Source organism: Euprymna scolopes, chromosome 40, assembly GCF_053919585.1.
Source record: "Euprymna scolopes isolate OS-2025 chromosome 40, ASM5391958v1, whole genome shotgun sequence".
NCBI classification, from domain to species: Eukaryota; Metazoa; Mollusca; class Cephalopoda; order Sepiida; family Sepiolidae; genus Euprymna; species Euprymna scolopes.
Window position 1 is genome coordinate 14,977,220 of NC_136521.1, and position 26,120 is coordinate 15,003,339.

The following is a 26,120-nucleotide window of genomic DNA, read 5'->3' on the forward strand; positions in this document are numbered from 1 at the left end:
TTATTGAAGGCACCTCGTAACTCGAAGGAATAACGGAATACAGATCTGCTAAAATGGTCAGAAAGATGAAAAACTTCAAACATCACTTCAAGTGTATAAAACGACACGAAACATAAAAACAATGGTAACCTGATTGGACCATTCGACTGAAACAAAAAACACCTGGCATTTGATACAATCCCCTGCATTTATAAGAGACAGATACGTCCAGCTAGGAGTGCAGCTACAGCTGGGGAGTATCTGTTAATAGAAATATTTCTTGCTTTGTCAGAGAACTAAATCGACTACACAATCTAGTGGGAACAATCTCTTATCTTTCCTACATCCCATTTTATTACAGAGACGTTACTAGTGTTTCTTTATCGTTATCTCTTTCTAGCTTATTAACTCAGTCTTTGTTTCGGTTTCGATTATAGCTTATGGCACTTAAGTCATCTATTTTTTTTATACATAATTTTATCAAGAATTCTTCAAAAGCTTTTAGTTTCGGTTCTGATTATGACTGAAGTTATATATACGTATGTATATATATATTTTTTTTTTCATAAGTATTTATTACAGTTTCGATTCAAGCTAATACACCCAAGTCTTATGGATATATATTTTTTTATTTTTGAAATCGCAACTTTATAATATACTAGCAGGGGTACCCGGCGTTGCCCGGGTTTTTAGAGGTGTGTGTGTGTGGTTGGTAGTGGTAAAATGAAAACAAAGCGAAGTAATAGCCATGTTTAAATATTCTAAAAACAAACAATCTTTAAACTATTAAAAAATCGTGAAAAAACAATGAAAAAAATGAACGTCCGGCGGTACCCGGGGGTGGGGGCTCGAACTATAATCATTGAGGCGAAAGCGAAAAAAACAAACAAACAAACAAAAAAACGTGATTAATTAACTAAAAAAGTGAATTAGGTCAAATAACAATCCCACATCACACTCGAATTTTTTGTTTTCTCGAAATGTAAATGAATGTATTTGTTTTAATTTTAATGTGTAAGTGTAATGCAAGTGAATTCACGATATCGTTGCGTTGTAATAATAAACAGTAAAAAATAAATTATATGTGTAAAAATAAATGTTTAGTTGAAAGCAATAATAAGTAAAGGTATAGTTAGATTTCAAGGTTAGAGGCGTTAAAACCGGAAGTAAAAACCGGTTAGTCCCGCACTAACTTAAAAAAAAGTAAAGTAAACAGAAAACAATAATAATCGCGTTTTCGCATTTTTTATTATGGGAAAAACAGAAAGCATAAATCAGGGGAAAAAGATTTAAAAAACGGCATAAATAAAATTGTACGATTCCAAACCGGTGTTTCCTCGCACTGTTTCTTGTGAACGCATTCGCTGCGGTGTAAATGGGGAGCGGGGAAAGGAGGAATCTAATAGAGAGAAAAGATGCTGCAACTTCCATTGAATCTAACCGATTTTGGTAGTGGACTCTCATCGGAAAAAATATAGGAATGTACCATTGTCGAGGAACTGTAGAGGTAATAGGCCTATAGCACACCTCAGATAATGTGCTACAGTTTGTACGCATTACATTTGCATGTAATGTCATGATTTTTAATCCTATTAAGGTCAAAATCGGAGGGGAAAAATGAGTTAATTTTATTTATATAGAGAAGAACAAGAGATAAAAATCGAAAGAACACTAACTTCATAATAATATATTCGAAATCTGCAATCATTAAAATATCTTATTTAAGCGTACATTGCGACCGGGTTTTGCCGAGCGTTCGTGCTAGCTTAAATCAATAGTTTTGTAGTTTTAACAAAAAAGCTACAATAATATCAGAGCGTCTCCATTTACACTGAACATCTACAATAATATGTTACATATGAATAAGTCTCCTGTGGAATTTCCTCAAGTTCTGCAAGTGAAAATGATTTTTTTTAACTATTACGAGCGACTGAAATTAAAATAGAATCAACGAACAATTGGAACTTCTTAGATTAAAAAAATAAATGGTTAAAATGTCGTCTTCAATGGACGGGCAGAGAAAAAGAAGTGAAAAAAGAGAGAAAGAAGAAGAATTGAACAAAGAGATAGATAGACAGATAGATAGATAGATAGATAGATAGATAGATAGATGGATGGATAGATAGATAGAGGGAGAGAGAGAGGCAGTGTGATAATATGAAGGTTGTTTTGAATTTGTTGAAATAACAAAGGAAGACATAGAGAATGGGATGGAGCGAGGGAGAGAGGGAAGGACGTATTCTTCAACACGTGTGATGATGATGCCTTCATACAGTCTCGAAAGACAATGGATACCCCGTGTAAGGGTAGCTGCACGTAAAATTTCGAGGCAATGGTTGCACAATCGCTAACCACAACTCTCTTGAATCGGCATTGCTTGAGTCCAGTAGAAAGGCGAAGTCCAGGACGACTAGAAACAATGCCGAGATAAGCAGAGAGCACATAGAGCAGCTGGAATTTCCTAAATAGTCACCCATTTTAGTACTGACCAGACTAAACGCTGCTTAACTTCGGTAATATAGCGAGTACTGGTGTGTGTCAACGTAATTATGCCGTATATATATACATGTGCGAAGGCCCGGAAAAAAGAGAACTAGTTTCTCTATCTTATTCTATGTTGAAATTTATAGCTTTGTGGTGACATTTTTTTTTGGTTCCCCCAACAAAAGGAGGGTGGACCTGTAAATTCACCATTGTCCGTTCGTCCGCCCGTGCTTTTCTCAATAACTATGCCTTGAATTTTTTTTTAAATTTTGCACAAACATTAAACATGATATGAGTAAAAAAAGTAACAAAACGGATTTTCCAGGAAAACTCCGATTGCTCCCCTAGAGGTGCCTTTCGGGTTAAAATGGCTAAAATTGACAATTTTGTGCTTATTAAAAAAAAAACAATTGATGCGTTGGATTTTTATAAAACTTTCTGAAAAGTTGTAACTAATTGATTTCTATATAATTTTGTTTGTCTATACTTTGCGATAACTCTTGAGTGTGCTTCAGAGGCTATTTTAGGGATAATAAAAACACGCTAATTTTGGCACTATTTTACCACTTTGTCCATAATTTTCTGTGTAGCAATTTTGCATGGTGCAGAACTCAAATTTACATAAGTTAAGGCCTAAAACTGTATCGTTTGTTCATTTACACCATTGTCTCCTGGGGACTTTTGGGGCCAAATGGTGGGAGTAAACGCTGAACTTAGTCATTTTTATGCCTCTTCCACTGTGCATTCACGGGGGACCACGCATGCTTCACTTGTTTTCAGTGTTTAAATTGTCATCTATTTTAACTTTTTGCGATATTGTTATTTATTTATTGTTTGTGATTTAAATTGTGGAGAGACTTTTTTCGTGATTTTCCTTTTTTTGTGTGTGTATTCGAAATGTGTATTACTGATGTCAAATGTTCATTTCTGTATATTTTTTGAGGGAAAGGGACCAATATTTTATAGATTTTTTAATATTTTGTTCAATGTGTTCAAGTCACTAGAAAGAAAACAGTAAATAAGGTTCGATAAATATGAAGTCAAAGATCAGCCGAGGATGGATTCAAGACTAGAGGTGCTTAGAATGTGATCTATGCTCGCTTATTGAAATTAAACACGTTGACTAAAACTTCCAAGATAAAGTACACGTTAAACGCGAAAACACGACGTCCAGATGTATGTCAATGATCTGTTTATTTGATATTGATGGAACCTTAACGGGTTCTTGTAAGAAAATCCGTCCTGAAATATAAGAATGTTTAAAAAAAACTAAAAAGTTAAGTTGTCGTTGGATTGGTTGGTGGCTCTGATGCTGTCGAAATAACAGAAAAAATGGGAGGTGACTTGAGCATCATCAAATAATTTGATTATTTCTTTAGTGAAAATGATACAGTAACAAAGTACTATAACAAAGCACTATAACAAAGTACTGTAACAAAGTATGTAGTATAACAAAGTACCGTAACAAAGTACTGTAACAAAGTACTGTAACAAAGTATGTACTATAACAAAGTACTGTAACAAAGTATTGTAACAAAGTACTGTAACAAAGTATGTACTATAACAAAGTACTGTAACAAAGTACTGTAAGAAAGTATATACTATAACAAAGTACTGTAATAAAGTACTATAACAAAGTATGTACTATAACAAAGTACTGTAACAAAGTACTGTAACAAAGTACTGTAACAAAGTACTGTAACAAAGTATGTACTATAACAAAGTACTATAACAAAGTACTGTAACAAAGTACTGTAACAAAGTATGTACTATAACAAAGTACTGTAACAAAGTACTATAACAAAGTATGTACTATAACAAAGTACTGTAACAAAGTACTGTAACAAAGTACTGTAACAAAGTACTGTAACAAAGTATGTACTATAACAAAGTACTGTAACAAAGTACTGTAAGAAAGTATATACTATAACAAAGTACTGTAATAAAGAACTATAACAAAGTATGTACTATAACAAAGTACTGTAACAAAGTACTGTAAGAAAGTACTATAACAAAGTATGTACTATAACAAAGTACTATAACAAAGTACTGTAACAAAGTACTGTAACAAAGTATGTACTATAACAAAGTACTGTAACAAAGTACTATAACAAAGTATGTACTATAACAAAGTACTGTAACAAAGTACTGTAACAAAGTACTATAACAAAGTATGTACTATAACAAAGTACTGTAACAAAGTACTGTAACAAAGTACTATAACAAAGTATGTACTATAACAAAGTACTGTAACAAAGTACTATAACAAAGTATGTACTATAACAAAGTACTGTAAAAAAGTACTGTAACAAAGTATGTACTATAACAAAGTACTGTAACAAAGTACTATAACAAAGTATGTACTATAACAAAGTACTGTAACAAAGTACTGTAACTAAGTACTATAACAAAGTACTGTAACAAAGTACTATAACAAAGTATGTGCTATAACAAAGTACTGTAACAAAGTACTGTAACTAAGTACTATAACAAAGTACTGTAACAAAGTACTATAACAAAGTATGTACTATAACAAAGTACTGTAACAAAGTACTGTAACAAAGTACTATAACAAGGTACTGTAACAAAGTACTATAACAAAGTATGTACTATAACAAAGTACTGTAACAAAGTACTGTAACAAAGTACTATAACAAAGTACTATAACAAAGTATGTACTATAACAAAGTACTGTAACAAAGTACTGTAACTAAGTACTATAACAAAGTACTGTAACAAAGTACTATAACAAAGTACTATAACAAAGTATGTACTATAACAAAGTACTGTAACAAAGTACTGTAACAAAGTACTGTAACAAAGTACTATAACAAAGTACTGTAACAAAGTACTATAACAAAGTACTGTAACAAAGTACTGTAACAAAGTGCTATAACAAAGTACTGTAACAAAGTACTATAACAAAGTACTATAACAAAGTTTGTACTATAACAAAGTACTGTAACAAAGTATTATAACAAATTATGTACTATAACAAAGTACTGTAACAAAGTACTGTAACAAAGTACTATAACAAAGTATGTATATAACAAAGTATGGCGACTATGTGCAAATGTCAAGCTATGTACGAAATGACATCACCGTAAGGAAAAAGAAAAATACTATAAAAGAACGTGTTAACAGAGCGGATAACGTTCGAGAAGATACGGATTCATTCGGAAAAATACCCGGAAATAGATGTAGTTGTTACAAATGAAAATGGATTCGGGTTATTACAGGGTGAGGTGATAAAATCGTCACTCTAGTAAAGACGACATGATTCCATTTCTGCTTGATGAAAACCGGTTTTCTTTTTTGTTGTAGACTATCTACTAGGTGGCCAGTTGTGTACAAATCCCAAGAAGGATACGGGCCATCTATCATGTCTGAAAGTGACAAAATGTTAAACGAGCGAAATCGGAGATACGCCGCAGTACAACGCATGCTCTCTGTCGATCCAAGTTTTAACAACAGGACCATTGCCAGCACCCTCAAATGCAAATCAGGACGATTCAACGCTTGCGGGCACAGCTCAATAGAATATCCGGCCATGGTTATGGTCTTTAGTGCGATTTCAAGTGAGGGCTTCATCATGCCACCTCACATTTTCGAAGTCGGCATGAAAATCAACATCAAAGTGTACCTGGATGTGCTGAAGAGTGTGGTGATTCCCTTGTGCAATCAGGTGGCCGCTGGCAAGCCCTGGGTGTGGCAGCAGGGCTCGAAGCCGTCTCACAAGTCCAAAGATTTGGCTTCAGAAAGAGTGCTACGACTTTTTACCCTTTGTTCATAGCCCCAACCCCTTCCGACCTGAACCCGCTGGACAACCTCGATTGGTGATACGTCAAGAACATCACGCACATAACATTTTACGACACCAAAGCCAGCCTGATTACCGCTAGTCACAGAGTATTCGTCATGTTCCCGCCGGTGCTTGTGGAAATATCATTCTCCCAGATCCGGATCAATATCGAAGCGGTAATTGAAGCTAAAGGTGGCTACATTTAATAGGTGTCAGCTCTACTACATAATCGAGTTACCTGAATTGATTTATTTTCAATAAAAGTTCATAAATAAAGTTGTAGTGTTGTTTTCTTTAGGGCGACTCTTTTATCGTTCCACCTTGTACTTGTCTTCTGTTTTTTTTGGGGGAGGGGGTGCGACGTACTCTGCTACAACGTTTAGGTCCCCACTGTATGTTAACGCGTGTGTAAACGTGTACTGCGTTACAGTATTAGCGATACTTTTTTCTCGAGTTATTAACGGTTGCGTCAATGTCAATTTGAATTTGCAGAAATTCTGGCTTATAAGTTATTTTTTCGATAGAATCCCGATTGCCTATTTCGTAGGCAAACTCAGAGAAGCCAAAGATGGATATCAATGTAAGCAGAATGAAGCCTACGAAAGTTCAGGAAGGTCGTTATTGCAGGAATGGTGAATAATGGTTTTTCCCTTATAGATGAAGAAGTGAACGGAGAAGTGGATGTCAGAATATTCTGGTAATTTTATGGATTAGTTGGATCTTAATGATGCCGCAATTTCTTAACAAATTTGATATGTGTGAGTTTAGAAGTTAAGTTATGAAATGTGGGCTCATCTTCGGATTTTGCATGCTGATTGATCTGAGCACTGCGAACATTCTTTACCCTCATCATAATAGAGAGGATCAACGGAAGACCATATGTCACAAGGCGAAGGGAGCCATAGATGAGATCAAATTAAAGAAAGACATCGTTCGTAAACAACGCAGAGTATTAGAAAAGAATGACGTGGCCCTAGTTTCGTGATCTGAGGTTATCCGGTGTGATTGTTGAAAATAGTACATCACGCGCTACCTCACTCGACAGCCCGACGACCCATAACACTGTTTTCCGTAGCTTTGTTCTCCATCGCCTTGTCTTTTTTTTTTGGCGGCTGTCTAGCGTTACGGACGGGTTCACAAGTAAAAAAATAAAATAAACCCAGAGAAAAAAGAAAAAAACACAGACTCTGATGCTTCACATGTATGTAGGTTGGACTTTGGGTGTGTGTGTTTACATGCTAATGTTCACTCCAACGTCCTGTCGAGGCTGGATTTGTCTGTTACCATTATGTCGATTTTTCAAAGGTTTTCCAACGTGGCCCAAACCTCGATCTGTCGCCAACCATAGTCAAAGTCCAACGGAACTCTTAACTCTGTAGTAAATCCCCAACTTACGACTGTCGTAAAAAAGTCACTGTCGTTAAGTCCAGCTTTTTCGTTACTATTGTTCCCATGACTCACAGTAACCCACACCCCAAAAAACCACATGCGCATTGTTCGATCCTTAGTCCATTGTTCTCTTCCTATTGGTCATTCGGTGACCCGGCTTTTCGTTACACCCTGAATTTAAACTCCACTCCTGACTCTTTTGTCGAACTGAACGTCCATTGTTTTAAAAAAAAATGTTATTTCATTTGTCACCCACCCTTTTTCGTTTCCTATTCTCACTAGCGCTGATCAATCCCAGTCGAACTTAGTGAACAATATCATTTCAAGTTAGTAGATACTGTGTATTTAGACAAAGGGTTGAGTCGATGATGCAACGTTCGTTGTTAATTTTCCTCTGAGATTTTGAGTTGTAAAGCAGTCTTTTTTAAATAGGCATATTCAATGAACAGGACATGTTATAACAAATATATATAAAGAGTAATTAACCAGCAAATTACTTACGTAAACAGCATTTGACTCCTTGCGTTCTACATCGTATTCAACAGTGAATATTCCATTATAGCCTCGATTTAATAGTTCTTTTTGTTCCTCTGGTGACGGATTAAATCTGATGTAGACATGATTGTTGTCTATATAATCAACAGATCTAACGCTGAGGTCTGAAATACAACATAGGTTTACGTTTATATTTACCTAATATCTTTTAGCTTTAAAAGACACACACACACATATATATATACATATATATATATACATATATATATACTACAGATATATATATATATATATATATATATATATATATATATATATATATAGCTTTATTTAAAAGGAAAAAAGAAAGATCAATTTCACAAAAGGAGACTTATCCGGATAATGCCAAGCTCAACAATAGTTATTGGAGCTTATACAATAGGACAACAAGAGTATGAAATTAAGACACAAAACTATATATTGGTAGATATAGAATGGATCATTTATTTAATAATGGAATACAGGCAAAATTTGGGGGATAGAAGGGACTCTTTATGCCAGGGCATTTCGAAGCTTAATGCTTCTCATCAGAAGAGTAGAAAAGGTGGCAAAGGTTTAAATTAAGGCTAGTCAATCGAAAAGAGGGGATAACTTTCGAAAATACTAGCGAAAAAAGCAACCCCTTCCTGTAGAAATGTGTCCAGTTCAGGGTAAAAGAATTAATGTTTTGGGCCAATTTTTGCGTTCTACATCGTATTCAACAGTGAATATTCCATTATAGCCTCGCTTTAATAGTTCTTCTTGTTTCTCTGGTGACGGATTAAATCTGATGTAGACATGATTGTTGTCTATATAATCAACAGATCTAACGCTGAGATCTGAAATACAACATAGGTTTTAGCTTTATGTTAACCTGATACTTCTTAGCTTTGAAACACACACACAGACGCATACACACACATCCAAGTGCAAGTGAAATACAAACGATTGCACTGAAAGGGACGGCTAGAATCCTGAAAAGATCGCTTGGTTGGACTCACTAAAATAGGGGTAAATGTCAGACATCTGGTTGGATGTCCCATCCCCTAGAAGAAAAAGTTTAAGAAAAATGAAAAAAAAAAAGAGAAAAACACATGGAAGAGAACTTGAATGCCTACTAGACACTGTCCTCGAGTGTCTAAGGTCTCTCTGTACAGGGGTTTGTCAGAACAATCTGGCATGAGGATACTTTTTCCATAGAAGTAAACTGACCAAATATTCAAAATCACATAGTATTCACTGCACAAATAAGATCTCCTCACTACGGCTACTCCACAGCTTTTCCGAGGAATAGTGCACCTTCTCCAAGTGATATTACCTCAAGTAATAGCACGAAGCTGGATACTCCACCAGACTAGATAAATTCTTGTCCTGGAATCCAGTAAGACCAAGAGACCAACATGAAAGATATACTACAACATATGAAAATGGTTAATTGGTGAGAGGAAAATTATGTTCTCAATTTCTTTACTAACTCAGTGTTTGAGAAATAAAGAACTTTAATGGAACATTCGAATATCTATGTATCTCATATAGACTTAAAGTGTTAGCCCCAGGTTGTGGGCCCCTTGATTTCGGAGAACTTCGACTGAAGTAAGATAAAAAATAAAGAAACACATACACACGTCCACACACACACACACATATATATATATATGTATATATATATGTGTGTGTGGGGGTGTATCAAGAAAAATCGGAAAAAAGCTATAACTCTACTTGAATAATGACTTGCTGCCAATATATATATATATATATATATATATATATATATATATATATATATATATAAAGTAATAGCGTTCGTGTGTGTGTGTGTGTTTTTCTGTGTGTACAACTCCCTATGATCAAAGAAATATAAAGTGTATATAGTGTATCTACACCTTTCCTGGTAAAGAAATATTAATGCCTATTGTAGGATACTTCTGTCAACGGAGACATTTATTTTTATGCGTAACTTCTAGATATATCATTCTTCACATCACATATACATCGACTGAGTTATGGTTATTAGCATATCACATTAAATTAAATCATTTTAAATAATTAGCTCGATTATATTACTTATTCGACACAATAGCATCGTTTATACTGTACTATTTAAAAATATAATTTAAAATGTAATTATTTAGTGTATTTTCATTTCAATTTATATATTATTTAACTTCAATTTACTTATTATTATCGTAAATCTGAAACCTTTTAATTTTCAAACCAGAAGACCAAGGAGAATAACTGTGATAGTTTAATTCTTTGTGCACGTTATTAAATATTTTCTATAATAAATTTGTTTTCATTTCGATAGATTCTTCTAATTTGAATTATTATTTTTATTTTTAATTCGGAGGTAATTTATTTTTCGCTTATTCTTAATTTTTAAGCAATCTTTTGGTACTCATGCAGAGAGTGAACTCTGGTCTACCTGGCTTTCTCCGAAACATGACGCCAACAGCCGGAGTAAACCGAGCGTCGCTGAGGAAATTAAGCCGAGCGTCGCCGATGAAAGCATAACAAGAAAAGAAAATCCACCAAATTATTAACTATAAAGAAAAATTTTATAATAATATTTTTGTTTTGTTTTGTTTTCCTATATATATATATATATATATATATATATATATATATATATATATATATATATAAAGATTTTTTGGTAAATGTCAAGTTTATTTTCAACTCCTCAAAAAACTGTAAAATGACGACTTTTACAGGTTTTAGGTGGGGCTGAAAACAAATATCACATTTAAATTTGGGGGATAATATGAAGACATTACTTTTTCAAAAAGTGGGGAATCACTGTTCTATATAAATTTAACGTAAAATGAGCACCCACTTTCTGGCCACCTAATAATTTCTTCATATCATAAAACAAATTTAATATTTTAGTGCGCAGGTCAAATTCTGCAAAAGTAGCGATTTATGTTTATTTGTTTACGCTGTTGTGGGTATATGCTTATGTACGCATACGCAACCGAAAGTCGTAAACCGGATGTTGTGTTACAATACCCGTTACAATGTCAGTTGAGTTTTATAATTATATAGATTTAATATAAAATATAATTGTTTTACCATATATGGTATAATTATTACCATAAATCGGTATTTTTAGTTTACCGACCCCTCGGCATTCACCTTTGAATTGTCGACTTTTATAGGGTTTGGGGGGCGCTGAGAACGAATATTGCATTTAATTCTTACGTAAACGAGTAGTTATTCATATTTGAAGACATTGAGTATAATCACTACAGTTTGGCAAGCAAGATGGCCGCCCGTGCATTTACTAAAAAGCACCCCCCCCCAAAAAAAAGAGCCAAACGAGCCAAAAAATGACCCCAAGCCTCCTTTCACTTTCTCATGATTGGACATGATAAAAAAAAACATTTTTTTTCGTTTTTTGACACCAAATCTGATAATCAAACCCGTCGCAAATTTACCGTTTGCATGGTATAAACTCCTGGACCCTGGGACTTTTTGAAGAAATGTTAGTTTCAATAAAGTGAGGGATACTGGGGCGGGGGATGTCGGCGGCGGTCGGGGGAATGTGAGAGCTTGTTGTAATTGTACTATTTAGAAATTTTCCCTGTGAAGATGTATTTTGCAATGAGCAATAATTTAAGTCAAGGTTAGACGTTTAAAACCATTGGCGTAGACCTGACATGAGACTGCTTCAGTCACGGTATGCCCTACGTCTCGATCAAAACAGGAAGTTCAAAAAACTCTACATTCTGACTCCAAATCAAAGAAGCAGAAATGTAGTTTACCACGAGGCTCTTCAATGAAAAGTTCTACAAAAGGATATGAAAAACTGATATGATCGGATTGTGGTTGGTTTCAGTATTCAATGTGTTAGATAGGATTTAAGCATCGAGTTGAAATTTACTTCCCTCTTACAATATCCATTTACTGGAAAAGCGCCAACAAATCGTGTACCTAAGTGTGCAGAAAAGTCTCGTGCAACGCGCGGATATCTTTGCTAGTATATATATATATATATATATATATATATATATATATATATTTATGTAGAAATATATATATATATATTTATGTAGAAATATATATATATATTTCTGTAGAAATATATTTTCTAATAATATATATCAATCCTTATTTAAGACGCTCAATGTAATTACAGAGCAATATAGAGAATAACTCTTAGCTTTGAAAAACACACACACACACGCCTCCCCCAGATATATATATATATATATATATATATGTACATATATACATATATATGCGTGTGTATCCAGAAAAATCGGAAATCGTATAACTCTGCTTGAATAATGACTTTCTGCCAATATATATATATATATATATATATATATATATATATATATATATATATATATCTGTAGAAATATATTTTCTTATAATACATACCAATCCTTATTTAAGAAGCTCAATACAGCATAGGTTTAACGTTTATATTAACCTAATACTTTTCGACTTGACACGTACACACATACACTTATATATATATATATATATATATATATATATATATATATATATATATATATATATATATACATAAATATATCGAAAATGTTTATTTACACGAACATGCATGCATGTATTCACACATGATCATTAATTTTCTTCAAAACTTAACTATCTTCATCAGAACAAGATTTAAATTAACTTCGATGGGTAAACAGTAATTCTATCAATGGCTTTCAAAACACGAACACAAAAAACACACGTACATACACGCACACACATATATATATATGTGTGTGTGTATATATATATATGTGTGTGTGTGTGTGGTGCGTGTGTGTGTGTGGTGCGTGTGTGTATGTGTGTGTGCGCGTCTGTGTGTGTGTGTGTGTGTGTGCCTTTTTCTAAGTAAGCCGATAATGAAGGTTGTCATATTGGATTTCTCTCTTTTTACTATTAGGTCCCATTTGACTAGGGACAGACTTCTCTTTGGACTACTGCACTGTCCGGAAAATAATAATTTTCATTATTTCAGCTTGTTTGAAAACTTTCCAATCGGATTATATGCGTTGTCATGCTGGACTTATTTTGGAATACATTCTATCTAAAGAACCATTTTGCATTTTGAATCAACTTGAGAAGAGTTTCATTCAAGCTAAATATTATGCGCGGTTTGTTTTTATATTAGTTTTTTACATATCCAACATTTTTTCATTTTTCTTTTTTTGCAATTTATAACTACAATAAATTGCGGTTTCACTTAATGCCTTGACTAGCAAATTCTAGCATTGCTACACATATAGTTTGCGGATTTCTCGGATGAGAATATTATTTAAAATAGCATTCTTTGAAACTCCGTGGAATAAGGACTTTATAAATTGTTTTTTGGAGTATTCAGTCGAGCAAAAAATTTTCATTGTAAAGTTCAACTTAAAGTTTTAATTTTCTTCCTCTTATATATATATATATATATATATATATATATACATATATATAATTATTGTTTTACTATAATAATTATTAAATACCTACATACACTAGTGTTTCATCCTTTCGGGAATCTTCAGTGCAGGGTGCCACGATTAATATCAGTCGGACGATTCGAACCCCGCATCACGAAACATCTCTGGCTCGATTTAGCGAAGACCTAATCCATTCGGCTACCATTAACCGCGTGAAATAACGTCGAATTTAAACATTTTAATTTTAAATGTTCATTTACTTCCGTCAAAGAGTGATCTAATCGTTATATGATGATCTATACATAAGAGCTAAATTGATCGTCTTTAATTCAACTGAAAGTGCTCAACGGTAAGAAATGAATTTCTTATATATATATATATATATATATATATATATATATATATTAAAAAAAAGTTGTTAAATCTAAATCTAAATAGTAATACTAATATTAATAGATTAATCCTGTCCAGAGAAAAAATGCTCAATATTCAAGATAGAGCATCACCATATTAAAGGGGGTTGAAAATGTGCAAATTACGATTTACAACATTTATTGTTCGTACACAACATAAACGACAGCAACAAAATCAGCAACAGCAATAAAAATATAAACAATAACATCAACAACAAAATCAGCAACAGCAACAGCAACAAAATATAAACAATAACATCAACAACAAAATCAGCGACAGCAACATAAACATTAGCAACAACATCAACAACACCAACAAAATCAGCAACAAGAACATCAACAACAAAATAAGGAACAACAACATCAGGAATAACACTATCAGCAACAACAACAACAACAACAACAAAAACAAAACACTAACAATAACATCAACAACATCAACAACAAAAACAACAGCAGCAACAACAACAAAAAATCAACATCAACAACATCAACAACAAAAACATCAACAACAACAACATCAATAACAAAAACAGCAACAGCAACATCAACAACAAAAACAACAGCAACAACAACAACAACACAAGGAACAGCAACATCAGGAATAACACTGTCAGCAACAACAACAACATCAACAACAACAACATCAACAACAACATCAACAACAGCAACAACAACATCAACAACAGCAATAACAACATCAACAACGTCAACAACAACATCATCAACAACATCATCAACAACAACAACAACAACAACATAATCAACAACAACAACAACATATACAGCATCAACAACAACATCAACAACAGCAACAACAACAACATCAACAACAACAACATCAACAACAACATCAACAACAGCAACAACAACATCAACAACAGCAACAACAACATCAACAACGTCAGCAACAACATCATCGACAACATCATCAACAACAACAACAACATAATCAACAACAACAACAACAACATATACAGCATCAACAACAACATCAACAACAGCAACAACAACATCAACAACAGCAAAAAAATCAACAACAGCAACAAGAACAGCAAAAGCAACAACAGCAACAACAACATCAACAACTACAACAGCAACAACAACAACAGCAACGATAACAACAACAACATCAACAACAACAACATCAACAACATCAACGACAACAACATCAACAACAACAACCACATCAACAACAGCAACAACATCAACAACAGCAACAACAACAACAACATCAACAACAACATCAACAACAGCAACAACAGCATCAACAACAGCAACAAAATCAACAACAGCAATAACAACAGCAACAACAACAACATCAACAACAGCAACAACAGCAACAACAGCAACAACAACATCAACAGCAACAACTACAACAGCAGCAACAACAACAACAACGTTATGTTATCAATAGTTCCAATAAACATAATTGCTGCTCTCAATAATTCCTAAACAGGTTGCTCTCAATAATTCTATTAATATTAGGATATATCAAATGTTTTCATCAACTGTATTTGACTATGCGTCAAAATATTTCAATTTTTGAAAAAATCGAATTCTTACCCTTGTCAATCTTTTCCTCCAAAACATTGATGTCCTGCGGTTCCGAGATGAAAACTTCAACCAACACATCATCAATTATTTCACCATTGGACAAAAATATCTTATGAGTGTAGTTCCCTTGTGTCCGCCTCAGCAATTCTTCGTAAGTCAAATTGAAAACGACTTTTGTATTTGGTTGGACGTTTACAGCCATATCAAACTTTTGTGTAAACCTGTGTCTGATAGAAAAATATAAAATAACGAATAGAAACTTCCTTACCATTCACATGGTAAGTGATCATCTCTCTTTTTTACGGCACTATTTAAGAAAAAAGGCTCCTGCTTCATTCATTAGTGGAATAGTTCAGTCAGTTTTTGTATATTTTCCAAAGGAAAGTCGACTCATACGAGTTCTTAATATGCGGTTTTATTAGTATTCTGCAAAATCAAACTCCATTTTCTTCTCCATATATAAATGACTACCATGTTAATTAGAATATATATATATATATATATATATATATATATATATATATATATATATATATATATATATAGGGGGAGAGAGAGAAAGAGAGAGAGGAGAGAGATAGAAAGAGTCAAGTTATTTATTTATATCTATAATATAAATCTTCATCGTCAGTTTGCGTGTGTATGTATGTGTGTATGTTTGTATGTCTCGCTAAAACTGTTGACACACGCGACTAACACTGAAAAATTTGAATCGTTTGAAAGGTCAGTCTCTTGGCTGCAAAATATCTAAAGATTGGTCCATAACATTCATTCTATATATTATTTTAATTGAGATTCATTATTGAGATGAGTATTATTAATTTTTATTTATTGCGGACTATTATCCTCATCTTTCTTAGTTGTTGTTTCACGACGTTTCTGCCAACTATTCATTTGGCCTTTGTCAGGTGGTAACCGCGACGGGATAGGAACTCCAAATCTCCTAACTGCATGTTGAGAAAAAAAAAACGAAAATTGCGAGGGCAAAAAAAAAAATGTTAGTAGGCAGGCTGGCAGGCTCGAACCCGTGACGCGAAGGCGGAAAAGAATGTGGAGGTGTGGGTAAAGGTGTTGGTTGAGAAAAAGAAAAATCATAAATAACGACGGCAGGGAAGTGGTAGTAGGCAGGCAGGTTCGAACCGTACTGCGAATGAGGGGGGAAAATGTGACGCGTTAGCTGTTGCGCCCACCGCCAAACCGGAAGTAACTTAGGTTTAAATTAAGGCTAGACAATCGAAAAAAAGCCGATGATTTTCGAAAATATCGGCGAAAAAAGTGACCCCTCCATGTAGAAAAGTGCCCGGTTGCTGGTGAACGAATTTGTTTTTCGTCAATTTTCCGATATCTGTCGTCCGACAAAGACGTCACGTTTTTTTTCACGTTCTGTTCCTCCTTCGCGTCGAATATCTTGCTTACCTAATAGAGACGTGACCGGCACTTTCAACTCGTTCCACGGCCGCGTCGAATATCTTGCTTACCTAATAGAGACGTGACCGGCACTTTCAACTCGTTCCACGGCCGCGTCGAATATCTTGCTTACCTAATAGAGACGTGACCGGCACTTTCAACTCGTTCCACGGCCGCGTCGAATATCTTGCTTACCTAATAGAGACGTGACCGGCACTTTCAACTCGTTCCACGGCCGCGTCGAATATCTTGCTTACCTAATAGAGACGTGACCGGCACTTTCACCTCGTTCCACGGCCAAGTCGAATATCTTGCTTACCTAATAGAGACGTGACCGGCACTTTCACCTCGTTCCACGGCCAAGTCGAATATCTTCTTCGCTTCCTGTTTCTCTTTCACCTCTCCAACTGTCACATTTCCGCCAATATCCCTGTAAAATGCCAAGTAAACAAAATTTAGTATATATTAAATCGTGGATAGACTTATAATATATGAAATTAACGATTAGCAATTAATTTTTTTATTCACAGAAAAAATAAGATCAAAATAATTTGAAATATAACAAAATGATACATTTATTTTCTGTCTACTGATAAGCCTTAACGAGGTCAAAACTCGAATCTATAACTTCCGGTTTACAACTTTCATGGGTTATGTCGGCTGTATTCTTGTTTGCTTGTGATTGTCTGATGAAAATTATACATATTTCTTATCACATTTCCGCCAATACCTCTGTAAAATGTCGAAAGAAAATATCTACTTACGTAGACTTACATTTTCAATTACATACATTATTATAGACGATTAAAAATGTATTTTCAATTCACAGAAATATGTCAAAATTATTTGAAATATATAAGTGAAAATGTCAACATTGTTTGAAATATACAAATGAAAATGTCAAAATTATTTGAAATATAAGTATAGAAATGTCAAAATTATTTAAATATAAAGATGAAAATGTCAAAATTATTTTAAATATAAAAATAAAAATGTCAAAATTATTTGAAAAATAACAATAAAATGCCCAATTATATAAATATAAAAATGAAAATGTCAAAATTATTTGATATATAAAAATGAAAATGTCAAAATTATTTGAAATATATGTATAGACATGTCAAAATTATTTGAAATATAAAAATATTGAAATTATTCGAAATATAAAAATGAAAATGTCAAAATTATTTTAAATATAAAAATAAAAATGCCAAAATTATTTGAAATATAAAAATGAAAATGTCAAAATTATTTGAATATAAAAATAAAAATGTCAAAATTATTTGAAATATAAAAATGAAAATGTCAAAATTATTTAAATATAAAAATGAAAATGTCAAAATTACTTGAAATATAAAAATGCAGATCTGACAATTATTTGAAATATAAAATTGAAAATGTCAAAATTATTTAAATATAAAAATGAAAATGTAAAAATTATTTGAAATATAAAAATGAACTTAAATGTCAAAATTATTTGAATTATAAGTATAGAAATGTCAGAATTACTTGAAATATAAAAATAAAAATGTCCAAATTACTTGAAATATAAAAATGAAAATGTCAAAATTATTTGAATATAAAAATAAAAATGTCAAAATTATTTGAAATATAAAAATAAAAATGTCAAAATTATTTGAAATATGAAATGAAAATGTCAAAATTATTTGAAATATAAAAATAAAAATGTCAAAATTATTTAAATATAAAAATAAAGATGTCAAAATTATTTGAAATATAAAAATGCAGATCTGACAATTATTTGAAATATAAAAATAAAAATGTCAAAATTATTTGAAATATAAAAATGAAAATGTCAAAATTTTTTTAAATATAAAAATGAAAATGTCAAAATTATTATAATATAAAAATAAAAATGTCAAAATTATTTGAAATATAAAAATGCAGATCTGACAATTATTTGAAATATAAAAATAAAAATGTCAAAATTATTTGAAATATAAAAATGAAAATGTCAAAAATTTTTTAAATATAAAAATGAAAATGTCAAAATTATTATAATATAAAAATAAAAATGTCAAAATTATTTGAAATATAAAAATGCAGATCTGACAATTATTTTAAATATAAAAATAAAAATGTCAAAATTATTTGAATTATAAAAATGAAAATGGTCGATTTATGTCTACTAATGAGCATATGAGGGCGAAACTCGAGAGTCTCGCTTCTGTCTACGGCAGTCATGAGTTGTGTGAGTTGCGGAGTTGTCTGCTTTTGAGTCTTATGAAAATTTAAGATCGTCTGTGTTCTCAATCTAGATATTGTGGGAAATGTTTTTTTAGCCACTTTTAGCAATGCACTGAATGATTCGAGAAGAGTTACGTTATCTTCCCGCCGTTAAATTTTATCTTTAAAACTCATTAGATCTGTCAGTTTGTCTGTCTGCCTCCATTTTTGCATACTGTATCTCCTCTGAAACGAAAGGTCGCAGAGAATACAGGTCTGAATATTCTCTCTGTTTCAGTTTGTATTTTTCTTCACACCACACCTCTTTTTTGCAAACTACCTCTTTGTCACACATGTCTGAATAATGAGAAAATCTGAATTATTTTAACAAAAACTTTAAAATAACTTTTTTAGATTAATTTTTTTTTAACTTCTTTCAGGATAGAAAATATTTACAATTTAATAAGGAACATATTTCATATAGGTTTCATTAAACATATTCAGTAGATAACGAGAAAAATAGGGATGAAAATTTTAAAAGGACTGTACAACTTGTTACGCTCAATAGTAGTCCTCGCCAGCGAAAGCCTTTGTTATTGTTGTTCTATTATTATTATTTAAAACATTTTGTGTCCTGTTCTTTCGCGCGAGGATTAATAATATCAGAAAACAATTATAGTTCTTGCACATAAGACTGTGTTTTGTTATTCCTCGTAAACTAGATAAAACTCTTATATTTATATTTGTATGTATTCTATTCTACGTCAGCAGTCTTGAGTGAATTCATCGAAATTCATCGAAATTCGTCGAAATTCATCGAAATTCATCGAAATTCATCGAAATTCGTCGAAATTCATCGAAATTTCTTGTATAGGTTTTCTAAGCTATTCACTTTAGTTTTGTATAATTTCATCAAAAATTATAAAGATAAAACACTTACATTGTGAAGTTGGATATGTATGCAGTGTTCGGTAAGATGACAGAGAAATCAGCAAGGGCTGGAGAGTTTTTGTCATTGAAATATTCTGCCGATACCATCGTCCTTGCATAGCGGACTTTGATGTCACTGATCACGACCAGGGACTTCAGTTTGGCTTTCTAAAAGCAAAAACAAAAAGAAACATACAGGTTATTGAAACTTACTGAAGTAATTGATTCACGTTAAGTCGATCGATATTAGATGCAAAAGGTTTTAAGCATTTTTCTTTTACTCATTTTCACCCCTTACAAAGCATATCGCAACTTGGACGTAAGGGGCTACTATTTGGGGCCATGTCTAAAAAAGATTTACAAGATTTGTTTATGTTACATTTAAACGTCTGCATATAAGTACAGCCAGGGAAGCAGGCAACAGGAAGTCTAGCTGTTCGAGGGAAGAAACTATTAGAATATGAAGCTTTCTGGCATTTAGGGACATTAACAATGAAGAGGTGAGATCTTATTGCTAAACAATTTTGTCAGGATTTGTACGGCTAGGGGGTACAAGTGAAAGAAGTTCATCAGAACACATTCCATTAAAATATATGTAAAACAGGCACAGTGATGCAACATTGCGGCGATTAGACAGGGGTTGGAGCTTAGTTGATAAAGTGGGACCGATTAGATCGACAACTCTTTTATGGACTTTATCTAAGAGGGAGAGACTTGTGGTAGATGCACCAGCCCAGATGCGACAACAATACTCCATGCATGGGTAAATAGTAGCCTTGTAGAGGTACAAGATACTTTCAGGCGTGAGTAGTCTTCTAGCTCGATAGAGGGAACCCACCTTATTTGCAGCAGCCTTTACAATGTCCTCTATGTATTTGTTCCAGTTCATATTGCCCGCAAATTTTAAGCCGAGGAGTTTGAAGGTAGAATTCTCACGTTAGGTGCTATTTGTCATGCATATAGGGGTTTGGAGAAGCATTTTGTAATTGTTAAACGAGAGCAGCTTTGTTTTACTAAAATTAAACATTACCATTCATTTACGGCTCCATTTCACCGTAGTCTGGAGGTCATTTTTTCAACGTTTCTGCCATTGTCTTAGATTTATGTACATCTGTTCTTCCCTCATGCATATTATAGAGCGTTGTGTCATCAGCATATATACTCATCTCAGACAGAATATTATCAGGGAGGTCGTTTATGAAGATCAAGAATAATAATGGCCCAAGGATCAACCCCTGAGGCACTCCCGCATTAATGTTATGCTGTTTAGATGTACGTCCGTCAATGACAACCTGTATGTTTCTTTTGTCTAAGAAGGATCTAATTACAGTTATACTGTACGATTTAATGTTCACTAACAGCCCTGTATGCCAGATTTTTTCAAAGGCTTTAGATATAGCAAGGGCTACAGCCCTGGCTTCGCCTGCCTTATCCAGTACATGTTAAATACGTTTAGAGGGTACTGTTAAAATATCTTCAGTAGAACGACATTGCCTGAATCATACGGTTTGTCAGACAGAAAGGTAGTGAACTCGTGCTTGATTAATTAAGGGCTCAAAGATTTTAGCTAAGAGTGGGAGGAGACTAATCGGGCGATAATTGAGAGGGCCTGTTCTTTCACCAGAACTCTTGCACACGGGTACCACAGAGGACATCTTCCAGTTATTAGGGAAGCAAGATTCAACAAGACATTTATTGTAGAGCTTGGAAAGTATGGGAGCTAGCTCGGCTGAACATTTCTTAATTAGTAATGCAGGGATGAGATCAGGCCCACACACCTTTGAAGTGTCTAAGTTTTTATGATATCGCGGACATGAGAAGGGGTGATTTTTACATCATCTAATGTGGCTTCAGTTTGCATAGGGAAATTTGGGAGGAAGTTGTTTGTTGGATCTTGTGTTCTTTACCTTGTCTTATACATGCAGCCATTAAATTTGCATAATCAGTAGAAAACATTACATTTCGTAAATTGATATTTTTGTATAGTTATTTCTCTTGAAATCGTTTACGGTGATCCTTCAGGAATGAGGAAATTTTGTTTTGCAATTAAAACCTCTGTAATATTTTCCAAAAGAATAATTCGAAATAAAACAAATAGAAGACGGTGGACATTTTATCAATTTAGTCTTAGTTTTAAATCATTAAGAAATGAGGTGTGGGAGATAGAAAGAAAGAGCGAGATATAGGAATCACTAATAAGTTATATCGTATTAGCCCGTGTCATAGAACAACTCCCAACCCAAGAAAGCTAAACAACACAAGATATGGGCTATTAAAATATATCTATACTCCTATGAATTCGTTTTTATTTTGTGTGTATTGATATTCATATTAAAAACCCCCTTTCTACTTATTTGAAAAGAAAACACAATTTTCTTACGGAGTGACCCCCAAAAAACGGGCCCCAACTCTAATTAGGCCCTGTTTCTTAGTGCCTTGTCCCAATGAAATGAAACTTTGGTCATAACTAGTTTATTATATTCAAAACATCACATCAAAAGACTAGGGTCTTTGGCTTTTTTTCTCCGTTGACTGTAAAATGCTCAGAAATACAATTGAATGTCCTCTGTTTTTTTAGGGTCACCCTATATAAATGGGTTATGGAATTACATTCACTAGCAAACGATCTAGCTAATTTGCATATTCTTTTAAACATTCATTTTAATTAATTCCCTATTAGTTGCTTCGGTTTTCTAATGGAATAATCATCTTTAGTTAACTATTGCCTGTAATTATATTCATGCAGATATTAAATATATACATATATATATATATATATATATATATATATATATATAAACATACATATATATATATATAAATTACAATTCATGATATATAATAAGCGATAGAAAATTGAATCTAAAATAATAAATACGAAATCTGCATAAATTAAAACATATTTAAGCCTATTTTACGACCGCACTACGCCGGATATCCCTGCTAGTATGTTATTAATACGTTATTGATATATAATTACTATTTGTCTTCCTTGGACGTGCCTCTACGTTTTCCTTCCAGACTGAAGGTTTGTCTTCCTGTAATTAAATCTCTAGTTTGTACTTCAAAAAGAGTAATCGAGATAAAGCTGATGGAATACAGTGAACATTTATTCAACTGATCTTAGTTTCAATTCACTAATTAGTAGATTTTGATATTCCTGGGGTGCAGGAAGTTATAACAATAAGTAATATCATGTCGGCCCATGTCGTTAAAGGTTTGACTCATAAGCGTGTTACTTTCTCTTTGCACCACGTGACGTCAAATTCATTGATAATAAGTAAGGCTAGGACAACACATATTCTTTTCATTGTTTTGACTCTCGAGTGTATATCCGTTGATGTCTTTTATGCTTTTATATAGAGTGATGTGCCTTTCCGTTGATTAACTGTGTCTAACTGTGTCGGATATGTACTCGAGAGTCAAAACAATAAAAAGAAATCGTCCGATACTTTTCATTAATCTATCAAATAATAACATGTTTCGTTTCTTTTTCCTTGGTTCAAAAAGATAATTTCAAAACGGGCTGGAATGATTTAAAAAAGAAAATCAGAAATCATGTCAAAACATCCACTTGTTATAGATAAGCCATTGAAGACACAGCAACGAAATTTAGTTCGTAGATCACGAGTGAAACAGGTCAATTTGTAACGCCATATTTGAATTCATACTGTGCTGTAACCGTAGTGAGGGGATCTTATTTGTGCCGCGAATACTATGTGATTTTGAATATTTGGTCAGGGTTTACTTTTAGGAAAAAGTATCCTCATGCCAGATTGTTCTGAAAAACCCCTGTATAGAGAGACCTCAGACACTCGAGGATAGTGTCTAGTAGGCATTTGAGAGATAAAGAACTTTAATGGAACATTCGAATATCTATGTATCTCATATAGACTTCAAGTGTTAGCTCCAGGTAGTGGGCCCCTTGATTTCTGAGAACTTCGACTGAAGTAAAATAAAACAAAAAAAAGTGCTGTAACACGTATAAGACACAGTAATTAAAACAATCTGATTGTCAATTAAGTGTATATTTCATGTGATTTTGAAATATTGTTGTTTTTGTTTTACGGCATATCAACCCTTCTCAAGTCATTTAATGCCGACTCCAGTGATTTTGAAGAAAAAGTTTTAATAGAATATATTTGTTATTTTTCAAGTAAGTTTTTATTTAACCCATAGTTGAGACCCTATCAGGTACTACCACTCCGGGTCAGAGTGACCTAGGAGCAATGGAAATTAAGGGGTGGCTCCATACTCCCCAAAGCCCGCAATCTAGGGTCTCAATATCGGATATAGTTTAAGGTAATATCCAGGATCTTATTTTGAAATATTTAACAAAGTTACATATGCTCTGAAAGTGTAGGTCCATTTACATTGAGCTTAATGAACCGTTTCAATTCTAAAATAGTCTTATTAAATATATACATTACAAACGTATATTTGTTGTAAGGAAACGCATATATATATATATATATATATATATATATATATTTAATATATTCTTTTATTTTTTTTTATTGGGGAACCATGTATTAAAGAGCTGTCCTGTTTCTAAATCTCCGAAACAGTTACATGGTAAGCAGCCGATGATCCCCGTTTTCTAATTACAAAATTTAGTTAAGGTTTTCTCTTTTCATCGTTATGTAGTTAAATTCTGTTTTAAAATTGAAGACTTTTGCGAAATCGGCTTATGCAAATGCTAAGTCTGTTTCTTTTCAACAATTTTAGTAAAGCCTTTTTTTTTGTCTTTTTCTTCATCCTTATATAAATTAATTATCTTTGGTCATTATAAAAATTTTAGAAGTCGGATTATGTAGGTGCTAAGAGTGCGATAGGTTAAAGTTTATATATAGTTTTCCATCCGGGAATTCTTCTTCTCTACATTCTTTATTTTTATTTTTTCATTTTTTATTCAGAGCTTCTTTAGACTATATATGGGTTTTTTAGATATGTATGGCTAGGTTTCCTCTTATCTATTTGCTTTTCTGGTACCTATGGTACTGAAACTTTCATGCATTTTTATTCTCATAGCATTTATATGCTAGTTGACATGTCGCAGAATGGATCTTGTAATCCTGAACTTACTTATTAATAATTTTTCTTTTTCGATTTTATTATTTAATTCGTCTTTTTTTTTTTTTTTTCATATATTAGTAGAAATAGTAACCGTATTATTTTATTCATATATTTTTTATTTATATATTTTTAAAAATATTTATTTTATTTTTTTATTGGGGAAGTGGTATTTTCCACTGGAGAGCCATGTATTAAACAGCTGCCCTGTTTTTAAATCTCTGAAGCAGCTTTATGGTAAGCAGCTGATGATCTCCGTTTTTTATTTAAAAATTTTAGTTAAGGTTTTCTCTTTTTCATCCTCATGTAGTTAAATTCTGTTTTAAAATTGAATACTTTTGCGAAATCGGCTTATGCAAATGCTAAGTCTGTTTCTATTTAACAATTTTTGTAAAGCCTTTTTTTTTTCTTCATCCTTATATAAATGAATTCTCTTTTGTCATTATAAACATTTTAGAAGTCGGATTATGGAGGTGCTAAGTCTGCGATAGGTTAAAGTTAATATATTTTTTCTATCCTGGAATTTAAACTGCATTCTTTATTTTTATTTTTGCATTTTTTTTATTCAAAGCTTCTTTAGACTATATATATATATATATATATATATATATATATATATATATATATATATATATATTATGTATTTCTATTTTCATAGCCTTGATATGCTATTTAATATGTCGCAGAAAAGATTTTGTAATCTTGTTAAATTTACTGATATATATCATCAATAGTTTATTTAATTTTTTTTATATTAGTATAAATAGTAACGTATTGTTCTACATTTTCTTATTGGGAAATGATATTATCCACTGGAGAGCCATGTATTTAACAGATGTGCTGTTTTTAAATCTCCGAAACAGCTACATGGTAGGCAGCTAAGGATTCCCGTTTTCTATTTACAAAATTTTAGTTAAGGTCGTCTTTATTCATCCTTATGTAGTTAAATTCTGTTTTAAAATTGAAGACTCTTGAGAAATC

The 26,120-nt window shown here is 32.6% G+C and overlaps 1 protein-coding gene across 8 annotated transcripts in view; it reads right to left on the minus strand.

The window, feature by feature from the left end:
- The window catches only part of LOC145265389 (inter-alpha-trypsin inhibitor heavy chain H4-like), a 126,324-nt gene that overhangs the window by 96,387 nt on the left and 3,817 nt on the right, over positions 1–26,120 (minus strand). For all 8 annotated transcript variants that reach the window (XM_080121206.1, XM_080121204.1, XM_080121205.1 and 5 more), the window contains exons 2-5: positions 20,077–20,234; positions 17,269–17,379; positions 15,552–15,769; positions 8,156–8,313 (exon numbers count right to left, since the gene is read on the minus strand). In XM_080121206.1, coding sequence (XP_079977332.1) covers positions 8,156–8,313; positions 15,552–15,769; positions 17,269–17,379; positions 20,077–20,234 — 645 coding nt within the window. The remainder of the gene's footprint in view (positions 1–8,155; positions 8,314–15,551; positions 15,770–17,268; positions 17,380–20,076; positions 20,235–26,120) is intronic.